The 15,025-nt window shown below is 40.9% G+C and overlaps 1 protein-coding gene and 1 long non-coding RNA gene across 2 annotated transcripts in view; one reads left to right on the forward strand and one right to left on the reverse strand.

The window, feature by feature from the left end:
* Positions 1-7,212, reverse strand: part of LOC109418340 (uncharacterized) — a 37,945-nt gene extending 30,733 nt beyond the window's left edge. The window contains exon 1 of the mRNA XM_029865373.2: positions 5,789-7,212. Within this exon, the coding sequence (XP_029721233.2) occupies positions 5,789-6,348 (560 nt within the window). The 5' untranslated portion in view covers positions 6,349-7,212. The remainder of the gene's footprint in view (positions 1-5,788) is intronic.
* A 2,185-nt stretch (positions 7,213-9,397) lies between these two features.
* LOC134291340 (uncharacterized) lies at positions 9,398-10,560 on the forward strand. The gene is made up of 3 exons (XR_009999037.1): positions 9,398-9,615; positions 9,694-9,886; positions 9,950-10,560. It is a non-coding gene; the product is annotated as an uncharacterized LOC134291340 (long non-coding RNA).
* The last annotated feature ends 4,465 nt before the right edge of the window (positions 10,561-15,025 follow it).

The raw sequence follows: 15,025 nt of genomic DNA on the forward strand, positions 1-15,025 counted from the left end.
AAATTCGTTTAAAAATCTAAATAAACACTTACCGTGATGAAATTTGAATATGTGGTACAGAATAACATGTTTTGTATGTTGGTCATTAAAAAATTTGAGTTTTGGCTAAAATCGCCAAAATATTAGTTCAGTTGCTATGATAGTGCTCTGAAGTGCGGGTCAGTATCAAGTTGTTGCCGGTCACTATCGTGTTGATACTGATCGGCCTACAGTGATAGTGACGGTGGTGCAAAATCAGTAGTAATCAACTGACAAGACTGATATTTCGCAGCTCTGTTCTGGAAATCCTTCAGAAATTATATCAGGAATTAGGAATTTCTCCAGGAAATCCTCTAGGGATTTCTTCAGAGATTCTTCCAGGAAATTCTCCAGGAATACTTTCAGGGATTCCTCCAGACATTCCACCAGGATTTTCTTCAGGGATCCCTCCAGGGACTTCCCCACGAATATGTCCAGGGACATTCCCAGAAATTCCTCCAGGGATTCCTCCAGAAAGTCCTCCAAGGGTTCTTCCAGGAAATTCTGGAATTTCTCAAGGGTTTTTTTTTTTCAGAAATTTCTCCAGCAATTCCTCCCAGAGCAATCTTCAGGAATTCTTCCAGGGATTGCTCCAAGCATTCATCCAAGAAATTTATCCAGGAATTCCGGCTGGGTCTTATCCAAGTATTCCTCCAGGAATTACGCCCGGAATTTGTTCAGAAGTTTCTCCAGGCATTCCTCCAGGATTCTCGATAGAGATTTTCTCAGGAATTGCTTCAAGGATTCCTCCAGAAATCCCTTCTGGAATTTCCCCAAGAATTCCCCCAAGGAATCCTTCAGAAATTTATGTAGGATTTCTTCTAGGATTTCCTCATGAGAGCTCTTCAGAAATTTGTCTAGGTATTTCTTCCATAAAATTTATACAAGAATTCCTCCAGGTATACTTCTAAAAATTCTTCCAGAGATTTCTCCGGGAATTTCACTCTCAGATTCTCTTTAGGAGTTCCTTCGGATATCGTCCAACGAAACTGCTCCTCCCATCATGCTGAAGATAGAGTTTATTGTCGATTCCCTATTAGTGGCATCCGCGTCAGTGAATACAGTGAACTGCAGATCACAGGCTCTGTTGTACTCCAGACGGTAATCCAGTGCGCCTTTGCGGTATCACATGATGCGTTAAAAAACTTCCCAATGACGGCGAGCCCGGTTACTGCTGAACTGGCTGACCTTGTTTACCGGTAACAAGATGTCCGGTCGTGTTCCTTGAGCTAGGTAGTTTAGGCATCCGACTGCCTCGTTATAGGGAATGCTCCACATCGTTTGGATCTCCTCTTGGGTTCGTGCAGATAATGAGTCATCCAATCGATCTCCGGGTTCCGCAGGAGTTGTCACAGGGCCCACAGGTCTACACTGCCCCCACTCGCATAACTGCCTCATCTTTGCTGGGTTTCCTATTCATATAGGACTGTTATGCGAGTGGGAGCATTCTTCCAATTTAATCACATCAGAACTTCTTCGATTGGTCGAGCTATAGTGTTTCCTTTGAGGTCGCGAGTAACCTCAGTCCTAAACATAGCTTCATCGCCCGAGGTTCTTCATCTGGACGCGACTGTTCAGGGATTTCTTCAATTTCTCCTTCAAGTGCGAATTGTTGGTAAAGATCAACAGGTCATCCACATAGATTGTAACGGAAATTATCTGTTTCTTTTCTAACCCTGTAATACAGACAAGGGTCCACGCTGGAACGGAAAAGGCCAAACTACCGCATCGCTTCATCTACCTGTCTATTCCACACTCTGCTTGACTGTTTCAATCCATATAGCGCCTTTCGCAATTTGCAGACCTTCTTGGTGGTATCCTAGATGTGAGTAGCCTTTCACTACAAGCCTAGGAATTTTTCCCATCTGCTTCTAGCTTTGTCTTGAAAATCCATTTGTCGCGTATGGCTATCCTTCTTTCGAGCAAGTCAGTCAATTCCTACGTTTTGTTGCTTTCCAACGCCTGCAGTTTCTCTTCCATCATAGCAATTCAACGTTCACGATCTGGTTGGTAACCGCTATAGGTTAATGCATCACTCATCACATTTGGAGTTTCAATCTGTTGGGAATCGTCAAGAACAGAAAAGAATTCAAGCCTAGCTTTACCAAACACCGTATCTAACAAAATCCACGAACGGAGAAAATCGAAGGGGAAGTTCGCTGTTCCCATAGTAACTTATACATTGTGCATTTCAGAAACGCGATAAATCCGCAGGGTGTCTACTCATAACTCAAAACGAAATTCCCTGAGTTTTCCAGGTTTTTCCAGATGAAATTTTAAAAGTTTATAATTTAAAAAATAATCAAAATTTTCTAAAAATAATATAAAGGATGACTTAGGGTATCATCGGCAGGTTGGTTCTCTTCGCCTTGAGGGTTTAATGTCGGCCAAATTACCTGAAACTTGATCATATTCAGCTTGGTTGGGAAGGATTTGATGCCAACTCTGAATTCAACAGCTGAAACCTAGGTTTCAAAACAAAACCCGTGACAAAGGAAACAAAACTGGCGAAAATACGTAAGTTCCTCTGTTCTTCAAAAATCTTTCAAGATTTATGCGCGTGATTCCTGGAACTTCTTACAAAGTAACTTCCTGGCTTTCCGCAAGATTCTTTCACGAAATATATGTTTGAGTACGTCCCGATATTACTTTCAAAAGTTTTCCGATATACTTCCAGAGATTCTCGCTGGATTCCTCCTGAAGATCCATCCAAAACTATTCAAATTTTTTTCAAGAATGTCATTGGTTGAGCCTCGTAGCCATGCGATTAGAGTCCGGATGGATGAGGGTTCGATTCCCACTCCGAGCGATGAAATTTTTCACGAGAATAGCTTCTTATCCATAGCCACTCCGTGTTTCAATCGGTACAGCCGACGGCTGAAGCCAGTGTCCGTGTCTTTTTAGTGGTTTTCCGAGATAGCTATCCAATAGTTTATACACTGAAATAAATTTTGTTGTCGTTCCCACCGAATTCATGGTATAATTAAGAACTGTACCAACAATTTTCAACCGAATGCAAAATTCTGTTAATTGTACTGAAACATTGTCAATATTGCCATGCGTGTATTACTGTTGACTAAAAACATTCTTGGTTCTACTATTTGGGCATTGTAATTTCGACCATGTAGACTTGAATGTTGCGCGTCTTAGATAAACATGGTCAAAAATACAATTTCAAAATAGTAACATCAAGAATGTTTTTAGTCAATGGTACTTCACGCATGGTAATATTGACAATGTTTCAGTACAATTAACAGAATTGTGCATTCGGTTGAAAATTGTTGGTACAGTTCTTAATTATACCATGAATTCGGTGGAAACAACAACAAAATTTATTTCAGTGTATCAGGATTTTTACCGATAGTTTTTAGATATTTCTTTTGTTTTCTCGCGAAACTTAGTCCGTAGCTACTTTCAGGATTCCATGAGGTATTCAGAATTCCTCCTTGGATGTCCTTAATATTTCTTCTCGGGATTACTATTACCTAGAACTTTTTTCGAGATGTCTCATTTTATCTCCGGTTTCTCCTGAAGTTCCTGTCGAGGTTTCTTCAATAACACTTTGCGGAGTTTTTCGCAAGATTTTATGTGAATTCCCTCGAATATTTCTCCAATATCTTCCTATAAGGTATTTCGTAAATTATCTCAGGAGACATTCTGAAAAAAAAAACCCGTACAAGAATCCCTGCAATAATTTTCGGAGAAATCCCTAAAGGAGTATCCAGAATCTCGGGATAATTTCTGGTAAAGATTACTGGAAGAAATTTGGGAATAATGCAGAGAATATCTGTAAAAAAAATCTCAGGTGGATCACTGCCAGAAATCTGGTACAAATACAAGGAACAGCCTGGCTCTGAAAGAGTGGAAATCCCAGAAGGCACTCTAGAAAAAAGTCTTAGGAGAAAGTCCAGGGTAAATTCGGTGCAGTATCATAACGTCCGAGGCCATAAACTCCCAGGACTTTATGGCGCATTTTTCCGGGGCATAACGTCCGAACTTGCAGATACGCCACGAAGTCCAAGGAAAGAAGGCACATAGGATATTATGACGCATCCAAACTATTGGACGCTATTTCGCAAAAAAACGCGACTTAATGTCCGGGACTGTATGGCCTCGGACGTTGTGACCCGGCCCCGGTAAATTCAGATAAACTCTCAGAAGCATCTCATGTCATGACCTACATCGGAAGGAATCTTCTGAGAGAAGTTCCAGGAGATACTCCGAGAGAAATCTCAGGTAAAAGATCAAAATAAACCTCGCGAAAACTTTTACGAATTTCCTGTAGGAGACCAGGAAGAACATCTCTAAGAAAGCCCAAAGCAAAAGCGTTTGAAGATATCACAGGAAAAAATGAATGAAATCTCTTGAGGAACTCTTGCAGTAAATTCGTGAAAACTCCTTCAGAAACCCTTGGAAGAACTTTAGTAGAAACCCCAGGAATAACTCCTTTAGCAACTCCGAAAGAAATTCTGGGAAGATCTTTTGGGGAAGTCCCAAGAGGAACACCGGAAGAAATCGTGTAAAATTTCCATGAGGAATGCTGAAAGAAATTCCACGATTTATCCCGACAGAAATTCTTATAGAGTATTCGGGATAAATTCTGGTAGAAAGCCTACGAAGATTTCTTTGAGCAAAACACTGGAGGAACTCCGAAAAGAAATAGTATCCCCATGACAAACTCCTGGAGAAATCGGTTGGAATTCAGGAATCCTGGAAGGAATCCGGAAGTATACCTTTCCGGAAAAAAAAAATCAAAATGGAATACCAAGAAAAATAGCGTCAAAAATGCGGAAGGAATTTTATAAGAAATCCTGATAGACATTCCAGGAGGTAATTCTAAAGATGTCCCAGAAAGAAACCCTGACGGAATTTCTGGAAAAAATCCTTGTAGCGAAATGTCTATATGGATTACTACCAGGTTTTTATTTATTCATACGACCCAATGTTTTTTATTATCGGAGTAAAATTTCCCTGAGTACTCAAGATATTCGCTGAGTATTCCAGGTTTTTCCCTGTTAAATAAAATTCCCTGAGGATTCCCGGTTTTCCAGGTTTTTCCAGGTAGTAGACACCCTGATCCGGCTATTCTATCACAAATCACCCACAACGGTGAGTGATACAAGTAGTCCTTAACGAAATTCAGGATTGAAAAGAACCACGAGCTTATTTCCCCGTTGCGCAGGTCACACAATCGAATGGATAACTGACACTGAGGAAGATTACAAGTGGTAGTCGAAATACGCGTATCTGTCAAAGGATACGCAATTAGGACGGAATTAAAAGGTACGAAACTGATTACACTCAATCGATTGACCCGATAATTATAAACTGGTTTACGTTCAATCAATAAATACAATTACAAAAAAGAGGGTATTCTGCTTAGAGGTTTCGAAAAATCGGTATAAGAAGATAATCATGGGTTACGAAGCTATTTACACTGTTTTGTGAATCCCCTTATTGTTGTGCCCGACACAACAATAAAAGCATAAGTACATGTTTCAGATTCAGAAAAAAAAATATAAAAAGAGCTCACCAACTCACAAAACCAGCCGAAATAAATCCATCGATCCCATTTTTAGGAACCACCCCACCTCTCCTTGGACCATCTTAACTCTTAACTGATGACTTTACAAGTTCGTGGTACGACAACAAACAAAAATCGAACGATAATAAGCGAACTGGCGAGCGAGGGAGAGGGCGTAGATAAGAACAAGCAAGGCCCCGAAAATGCGCAAATCGACAAGAATTTTTAAAGAAATGCGAAACTCACCCGATAGCACTTTCGAAAATTTGCTGTATTCGGACCTCTCGTTCTTTGTCCGAGGCGCAATCGTCCAGCGGGGACAGTTGCTGCTGCTGTTGCTGGTTCTGCAGAGCCTGGTGTTGATCTAACGGGGGCATCCCCATCGGAAGGTTCCCCAGCCCATAGCTGGCACTCAATTTACTTAACATTAGTTTGTTGGCACCCAGCTGAGCCAGGAATTCACCCATTCCTCCTCCGGGGGACGGGTTTCCGGAGGAACCAGGCATCGGTCCCGTTGAGGATGAAATGACCGACGTAGACGACGATGCCGGTGCACTTTGGATTACGAGGCCTGATCCTTGGGGCGGTTGCTGCTGGGGATGGCCACCCATCATCATGGCCTGTTGGTGATGCTGCTGCTGCTGTTGTTGGTGGTGAAGGTGATGCATGCTGGCAGCCGTCGTCTGGGGAGGATTCTGATGGGCCACAGCCGGTAATTTTCCATAGCTATTATTACCCCCCAAATTCGGTGGAATTCCCAGGGGCCGATTCTGTTTCCATGGTTGAAAGTGGTTCGGCTGGGACATTCTTGGAAATCTTCTGGCAAAAACTTCAACACTCGGCGCAAACTTTTCACTTCAATCTTCCTTCCACTGACGGGCAGTGCACTGACACTTCTTACCGTCCCGACCCGACCGTCGTCGACGTCTTCTTCGACGTTTTTGCACAATCTCTTCTCGAACTGCGATCCAATTTTCGGGTTTCTTCTTTCGCACAGTTTACATTTTGAGCCCGTTGATGAGTTTCTAGTCTTCTTTCTTACTTTCACCTCCTTCAGTAGGAATGATGAGCAAATTGTTGGAGAGCACTTTCTGGCTCAGATCAGCTGTGACCGTACAATATCGGATTTCTCTCTCTCATCAGCATACAGAAGGCAAAATATTCCACTCCGTTTGATAAAAAAAACCTTCGTATCTTTTTTGACAACACGACAAACGTCACAACTTCTTCACCATCCGAAACACACAAGATTTTCGTTCCTTCTACGCAATCCTCCTCCTCCGAACGACGGAACACCCAGAGCAGGTCGATTGTATTATTACGAACACTCACACAAAAATATCAATATCAAAAAGACCTTCAACGCTGGATGATGGTTCTAATCTCTGGGGCTCTGACTCGTTTTATCACCCGCACCGTAATCTTCTTCCAGCACAGAACACAACAGAAAAATAAAACGCACAAAAATCAGTCGTGAATCAATAAGAAAAGGCCGTCACTGAATGAGGCTGCGGAGGGCAGCCTAAACGGAATTAGCTGGGGCTGCTTCTACGGCTAGTTCACCCTGCTTCTGCTGCGACTGCGACGGGCAACCGATTGGAACGGCGCTTGAATTCGAATGGAAAAACTTTTTTTTCGGACCGACTGAACTGAACGGAACGAAACGCGACTGACTATATACGCGAGAAGACGGGAAAAGTGCGACAGCTTTGACAGTTTGCATCAGCTGGTCGGGTGAAGATCCCCTTTTTCTTTCGACGCAGGCAACACTAGTTTTGGTTTCTCTTTTTTTCCAAAGGGGGTAGGGCACAGTTCGGGACACTGGGTGAAAACAGGTGAAACGTGAGATTTTTGCAGAACAATTCGAGCAGTTTAGAAAAATCTCGGTTTTATCCGCGGGGGAGGGAGCAGCGCTCTAGCGTGCGATTTGCGAACTACAGAATTTTTGAACAAACCGATAAAAAGTGAATCGATGAGAGCTGATACGAGCGAGACGTCCTACCCAAGTGATTTTCCGAGGGACTCCTGGAGAATTTCCCGAGGAATGTTTTAGAGGATTTTCCGAGAAACTCCTGTTGGAGGAACTCCTGTAGATATTACAGGGGATTTCCTGCGTGAATTCCTTAGGAGCTCCTGGTGGAATTTCCTCGGAAAATTCCGAGCAATTCCTGGAACAATTTCCTGTGGATATTCCTGAGGAACTTCTGAAAAAATACTCGAGTAACTCCGAGAGAAATTTCTTGGAAACTTCTGCATGAATTTCCAGAGAACTGGGGGCTTCCGAGAAACTCCTGGAGAAATTTTCGTGGAACACCTGGCGAAATTCCCGTGGAGTTTTTGGAACTCCTGAAGGAATTTTCGAGGGACTCCTTGAGGAATTCCAAGATCTCTAGAAAGGAATCTATATGAACTCCTGTGGAATTCTTTGAAAGTTTTCAGAGGAGCTTCTGGGGGAATTCCCGAGGAACTCCTGAAGAAATTACCATGAAATTTCTGGAGTTATGCCCGAGGTATTCATGCCTTCCAGGAGGAATGACACTTCCTTTGCTAACCGAAAAAAATCCGCATTCATCCGTTGCTAACCGTCGTTAACCGCATCTAACTGCTGCTAAGTTTAGCAGCGGTTAGCGACGGTTAGGAACGGATAAGCGCGGATGTTCCGGTTAGAAAAGGATATGTCATTCTCCTTGCTGCCTTCCGAGAACAATCCGATACAATCATTCATCCCATCGCCAGTGTATAATACATTTTTATTAGGTTTTGTCTCGGATTTATCTATCTATCTGGGTGCTGGTGCTGCGATTTCACCTGACAGAATAAGTATTGCAACGAGATTTTTTTCCGAACAAGTCGAAGAAGACATGACAAAGTGCACTGCCCGCATAAACGATAACCATAAGACGTACTCATCCATCAATTGAGTTGTTAAGTGAATGAAATATTGCGCGCAAACCCCAAAATTTTATTCCCACCTTTGTGTTTCCGCACCGAAGACCCAGCGCCAGATTCGGCGACAAAGAGAGCTGACAGCAGTCGCCGGGCAGTTAGCAATCCTGATATTTGACGGCGGTCGCCCGTTAGTCATGGGAGTGGATTGTTGTCACGCAAATAGAGCTTTTCACTGAAAATGCATGTGTATTGTGGTCTTGTTGACAGATTTTCTGCTGTGTTAGTGTGAAATTCAGTGATTTCCTGTATCGCGTAAGCCTTCGCTGGAAGGAAACGTCATGTTGCTCAGCGAAGCAAGGAAAATTTTCAGTGAAAAAAGCAATATTGATATTTTCTAATACAGAGCGTCAGAAGTATGTTTGTGTGTGTTCGTCTTCTTCTTTATGTCTCCACTGGGACTTGGCCTGCCTCGCTTCAACTTAGTGTTCTTTGAGCATTTCCACAGTTATTAATTGAAGGGCATTCTTTGCCTGCCATATTGCATGAATTTGTATATTGTGAGGCAAGTACAATGATACACTATGCCCAGGGAGTCCAGAAAATTTTCATGACTGGAACGGGAATCGACCCCACTGTCTTTGGATTGGCGTTCCATAGCCTTAACCACTACCCGCATAGAAAAACACAATTTGGTATAGAATCCAAACAGTAAATTTGCACTAACGGTTGTGGTTACTTCATCTCAAAGAGTTGATTCTTTGTTGAACAGTATGAAATCCAAAGCTCATGACTGTAAATAACAGTTTGCTCAATGCATATCAATAGGTAACAGTATGTTATGGAGTCCAGGCTATGTTCAATTATATACGAATTAGAACTGGTAGGCTGTGAGATCACACTATATCAAATGGTCGATTCCATGTCTCACAAGCACACTCAAACTTGCACGTGAAATATAACATTTTTGAAACCTTCTGACAAATAGTTGCGTGCCTTTGTATTTGTGAGAAAAGTCCCTTTCCAAATGTTACGCATCTTTCGCTAACCTCATCGCCGTGCGCGTGCCTAACGTCGACCAAACAATTCGAGACGAACCTCACAACGGCATCCGCAAACCGTGCAAATCCCGACGGAAAATCCGCCCCATCCGGAGGAAAACAACAAAACGAGTCGTATTATTGAAGGTAAACTTTTATACAATCCATGAATTTTATCGGTAAAGGCATCTAATCCAATATTTCCCAATTTTTTGTTTCCTGTAGGTGACTGATCCAGAAAAAAAAACAGACATTGGCAGGATCAATGCAACGAAAAAGCAGCCCTCGGAGCCAGTGACGGAACCCGCAGAAGTCGGAAAACTGCCAGGACAGGAGCCCCGCACTCAGCTGCACTGGACGGAGACACCAAGAAACAAAAACAAATCATTCGGCTGCCAATCTTGACGGAATAACAAAGGTAAGTTTTTTTGTCATACAAAAAATACTTAAATGTAATTTCCATTCCAATTTTGTTTTGTAGGTTGTGGGAAACTCAGTATTCGGACTATTGACAACGATGACCCGCGTCCCGCCGATGTGGTAGCCGACCAGCAGCCCAACGTCACCACCGTCAACCCGAAGACAAACAACCTATGGAATCTGGACCAGCTGTCGAATCCCTCCACTGAATCGACCGTCGAATCGACTATGGGGGTCAACACCATCGGCCAACTGCAGGCGGCCGCCCCGGTCCGCCCACCACGGCCACGGCCACGACCACGACGACGGCTCACAGCTGCAACCCCACCACCATCAGCCCACGATGCTCGAAACAGCACTGCCAAGCTACAACCGCTGCGGCCCCACGGGGTGGACGCAATCCAGCCCGGCTACCCCTTGCCTCGAACAAACAACAACCAGCAGCAAACCCACCTACACAACGCATCAAGTGAGAACATATCACTGAGCCATCGCAGGAACCAACCGAATCATCGGACGCCAGTACGAGCATAGAGTACGCGTCCGGAGTGAACGCCCGGATGCAGTGGGTCCCCACGAAGAACGCCGATCCCGAGAAGAGCATCATCCGACGGAAACCCAGCAGCCGGTGAACTAAACCACGCCACGCCTGGCCATGAAGAAAGTCCATAAGGGTACGTTCAAAAATTACGGCCAACATTTGGGGGAGAGGGGGGGGGGTGTCTAGAAAAGTGACAGTACGTGTATTAGGTATAGGAAAATAGCCAGGCGCGTAGCTACAGCGCATTTGGCTCCTCAGCTCCAATGTCAGGCCCGCTGGCTGTAGTACATGGCAAGCGAGCAAGACATTGGAGCTGAGGGGCCGAATGCGCTGTAGTTACGCGCATGAAAATAGCGTGACAGAGGGGGAGGGGGGGGTCTAGAAATCCCAAAAAAATGATGGACGTAATATTTGAATCTTCCCTAAAGCAAATGGCACAAAGTGCGCACAAGACTTGAGAAATGAATAACTGATTGCAAAAAATGTTACATATGTTTATTAATTATTTAATTAATTAATTAATTAATTAATAAATTATACAAGTTTAATACAAATTACACTACTCAGATAAATAGTTCATGCATTTTTGTTATCAAGGCAATTAAGCTGTAATGCATGATTATACTGCGTATACAAAACAAACATTAACATATGCACCAAAAATTTCATCAGATGATTCAAAATAGAAAAAAAAAATTGAATCACATTCAAGTTACAAATCCTAAATTCAACTTTCTTAGATGATTTAGAGTAATGCTTGCTTTGTATACACAGTATATATACATGCATTACAGGTTGAGCTGCATGGTTATTTTTAAGGTAAAAATACACAAACAATACAGTGTGCTGTTGACTTAAGCATACAGCACTATAAATGAACATTTTCATTTGATGTTGCAATTTTCTGCCACATATAGTTCAATAACTTAACAACAATATGTCTTGCAATTATCGTTGCAAAAAATGAACAATATTATAACAACTTGGCTTATCATATTGCGAAAATTTTGTTCGAGAAAATCGTCGATTTTTTATTGTAACCTAACTTAACAGCCTATTCGTCATATTGTGAAATAGCCCATTACAATTTATCATGTGGTATACTACAATATGCTAACACTATGATTTGAAGTGATGGTGGGTATTATGTCATATTGTTGGGGAATAGTGGCAAGTGGTTGTGGACAACATGTGGGACAGTACGCGTTTTGTTCACAACTATGCGGGTAGGCTAACTGGAGACTGTGTGTTAGCTTGCTCTTTTTTTTTTTCATTAAAGTGGCTTTTCGCCCGAGGCGAGTTTATATTTCTGGGTAGTACGCCAATCGACGCCGATCGCAAGAAATGTATTGGCCTATCTTGGCCTATCTCGATGCGTGGAAAATTCAGGCAAGGAATCGCTCAAGAAATAATAAAGCGTCGCTTTTTCCGGATCCTAGTACGGAGCTGAAACAAAACGTCAAACCAAATGGGGCTTGCTGTGTTAAATTTCTTGATCATTCCGGTCACGGAAAAATAATGCCCTGATCGAAAATTACTTGAGCGATTCCGTTTGAAGTGCATACCTAGCATTATACATTTTTTCCAAACTTGTTTCCAATAAAATAATGCTTTGCTGGGTTTCAAGCCATTATGTGTGTGAATCGTTGTCCTCCCGTGCGAGTTAGAGCAGTTCGGGTTCCTTTTAGATCGCACTGTACAGGCCCGCTGCCCTAAGGAAAATTAGGAGAACCGTTTATTTATTTATTTCGTCAACCGTTTGTAGACTACATACATACATAATTTGTTCTATATTCTATTGTATCGTACAGAGTTGAAATATTGTTTTAATTTTACGCGAGACATGGTCAAGTCGATAGATTCGTAATGCTTATTGTAAATTTACATCATTCTATTGATTGGACTGAATTTCGCATAATTTGTACGATGATGACTGACCGCAAATATGTTTCGATTTCTTAATTGTCGAGTCGGAGTATAAAAATTTAAACAGAATAGCAGATTGCTCCAATCTACACGTTGCGAAACAATGTCATTTACAAATGTTATCATAGCATATTTACGACGTTCCTTTAAAGTATGTATGTTTATTAGCATACAACGTGAATTATAAAAAGGAAGTGGAAAAGTTGTCCATCTCAGTTTACGTAGAGCAAATAGCAAAAATTTCTTCTGCACCGATTCTATGCGTTCTTCATGAGTTTTCATAAATGGGGACCAAACAATACTACAATATTCAAGAATCGATCTCACATAAAAAATGTACAATGTTTTGATAGTGCATGGATCGTTAAAGTTGATACTTAATCGCTTTATGAACCCCAGCATATTGGTAGCTTTATGAACTATTGTATTGTAATGATCGATAAAACTCATTTTAGTATCTAAGATCACACCTAAGTCTCTAACTCTTTCACATCGTTCAACGATATGATCCCCTAAGGTCACACTAGTTATATGCTGGTTCCTTTTTCAACTAAAGGCGGTAGAATTACATTTTTTGACGTTTAACTGAAGCAAACTTTTATCACACCATAAGTAAAACAAACGTATTTCGTTTAGATATATACTAGTGTCTTCTTCACTTTTGATTTCCAAGAAAATCTTCATATCATCTGCATAAATTAATATCTTTGAATGCTTGAATATATAATATGCGTCGTTCACATATAAAATGAAAAGAGGACCTAAATGTAAACCCTGGGGGACACCAGACGTTACATTAACGGGTTGAGATTTGCTACCTTCGAAACGTACTGTTTGTTGTCTATTTGTTAAATATGATTGAATCCAAGAAAGCAGTTTATCATCAATTCCTATTTTCGAGAGTTTGAACAGCAATAAAGGGATATCTATGCGGTTAAAAGCTTTACTAAAATCAGTATATAGAGCCTCTACATTATTGCCGTGGTCCATAGCATTTACTGTGAAATTTACAAACTCTAGCAGGTTAGTTGCAGTTGAGCGGCCCTTGAAAAACCCGTGTTGAGAATTCGTCATTCTGTTCTTCACTTGATTAAACATTTTTTTATTAACAATGGATTCAAACAGTTTTGGGATACAAGAAATAATTGCAATTCCACGGTAATTTCGTATATCGGACTTTTTTTCCCGATTTATAAATAGGGATTAAAAATGAGTTTTTGATATGACTTACATGAACATCTCTTGAAAATGGGGGCATGAATGAAAAATATTCTAGATCACGATCATTTTCGGAGAAAGTCGTATAGATATCTTGGAAAAATATAGCGAAGAGATCGCAAATCTCCTTAGAGGTTTCAGCCGTTTTTTCATCTAATATCATTTTTGAGGAGAAATTGCTTGATTTTGATTTAGTCTTAACATAATTGAAGGAATTTTTTGGACAAGACTTGATTTCGTTTTCAGTTTTCGCATTATACTCTTCGAGTGTTATTTATATTGATGGCTGTATTTAATTGGTCAAATATTTCCAAATATTTTTGTAGATTTTCATCAGTGTTATTCTTCTTATACATTTTGTGAGCTTTTTGCTCCCGGTTTATTAAATTTATGATATTTTTGTTGAACCAGGATGTTTAAAATTTCCATGACGCCTTTTCATTTTAGTACACTCAGAAGAAATAACATATTAAATTTAAAAGTTCTGCACTTAGATTGTGACCAGTTGCTTTTGCACTTAGAAAATAAGTGCAGCGCTATCAAATCTTTGCCGATTCAATCATGATATAATTTATGTGCGTCGCTATTGATTTTCAGTCGTTCAGTACATAGTTTTCATAATGACAAATAATAACATGATTTGCACGTGGAATTAGCTTCAAAATGTAAATAAATTAAAATTTCGCTTAGTCTACGCAATCAATCAGATTTTATTGATCTTAACCTCTATCTTAACACTTGAATATAGATACTTTTAGCTGTCCATATAGCACGTCGTCACTGGTCACTGCAAGCTTCCAGTCGCGGCTGCATCCGGCAGCTCCCAAATCGTTCACGAGCTCGTCCCTGGTGACGGTGGAGAAGTGGTGCGATTCTATAGAAAATACAAAAGGGATGCATGTAGTTTGAGAAAGATTCTGAATAACACGTTGACTTCTTACCTTCAAAAACAGCAGCGACTCGATCCACGGAGCCCACGTATGAAAAATAAATTTTATACGACAAAATGTATGTTTTCTGCGTGCGCCATGTTCGTTTCATGTTTGTTATGCTTGTGCTTGGATTTTATGTTGAAACGGTTGCTTTTTATATTGCTACACTTCAGATATATAATAGAAAGAATGAACTATAAGAATGTAACTTTTAATTTTCATAAGTTGCACATAGAATGATTTTTTCTCTCTCGTTCGTAATCTATGTGCTTTCTGCACTTAGATTCTATCAATAAATTAATTTGAGTGTAGGAACGCCTTTGTCGATTATTTCATATAATATTTTATAGAAGGTACCAACCGCATTTTCAATATTATCTTCACTTTTCAAGATTGATTGCCAGTCTACCACATTTAATTTATGCTTCATGTTGTCATAGTTTGCTTTATGGTATTCGAATACTTCCTCATATTCATAGTCATTAGATCTCGGAATGTTGTGGACGAATAGAGAATATTC

This window comes from Aedes albopictus, chromosome 3 (assembly GCF_035046485.1).
Source record: "Aedes albopictus strain Foshan chromosome 3, AalbF5, whole genome shotgun sequence".
Taxonomy (NCBI): Eukaryota; Metazoa; Arthropoda; class Insecta; order Diptera; family Culicidae; genus Aedes; species Aedes albopictus.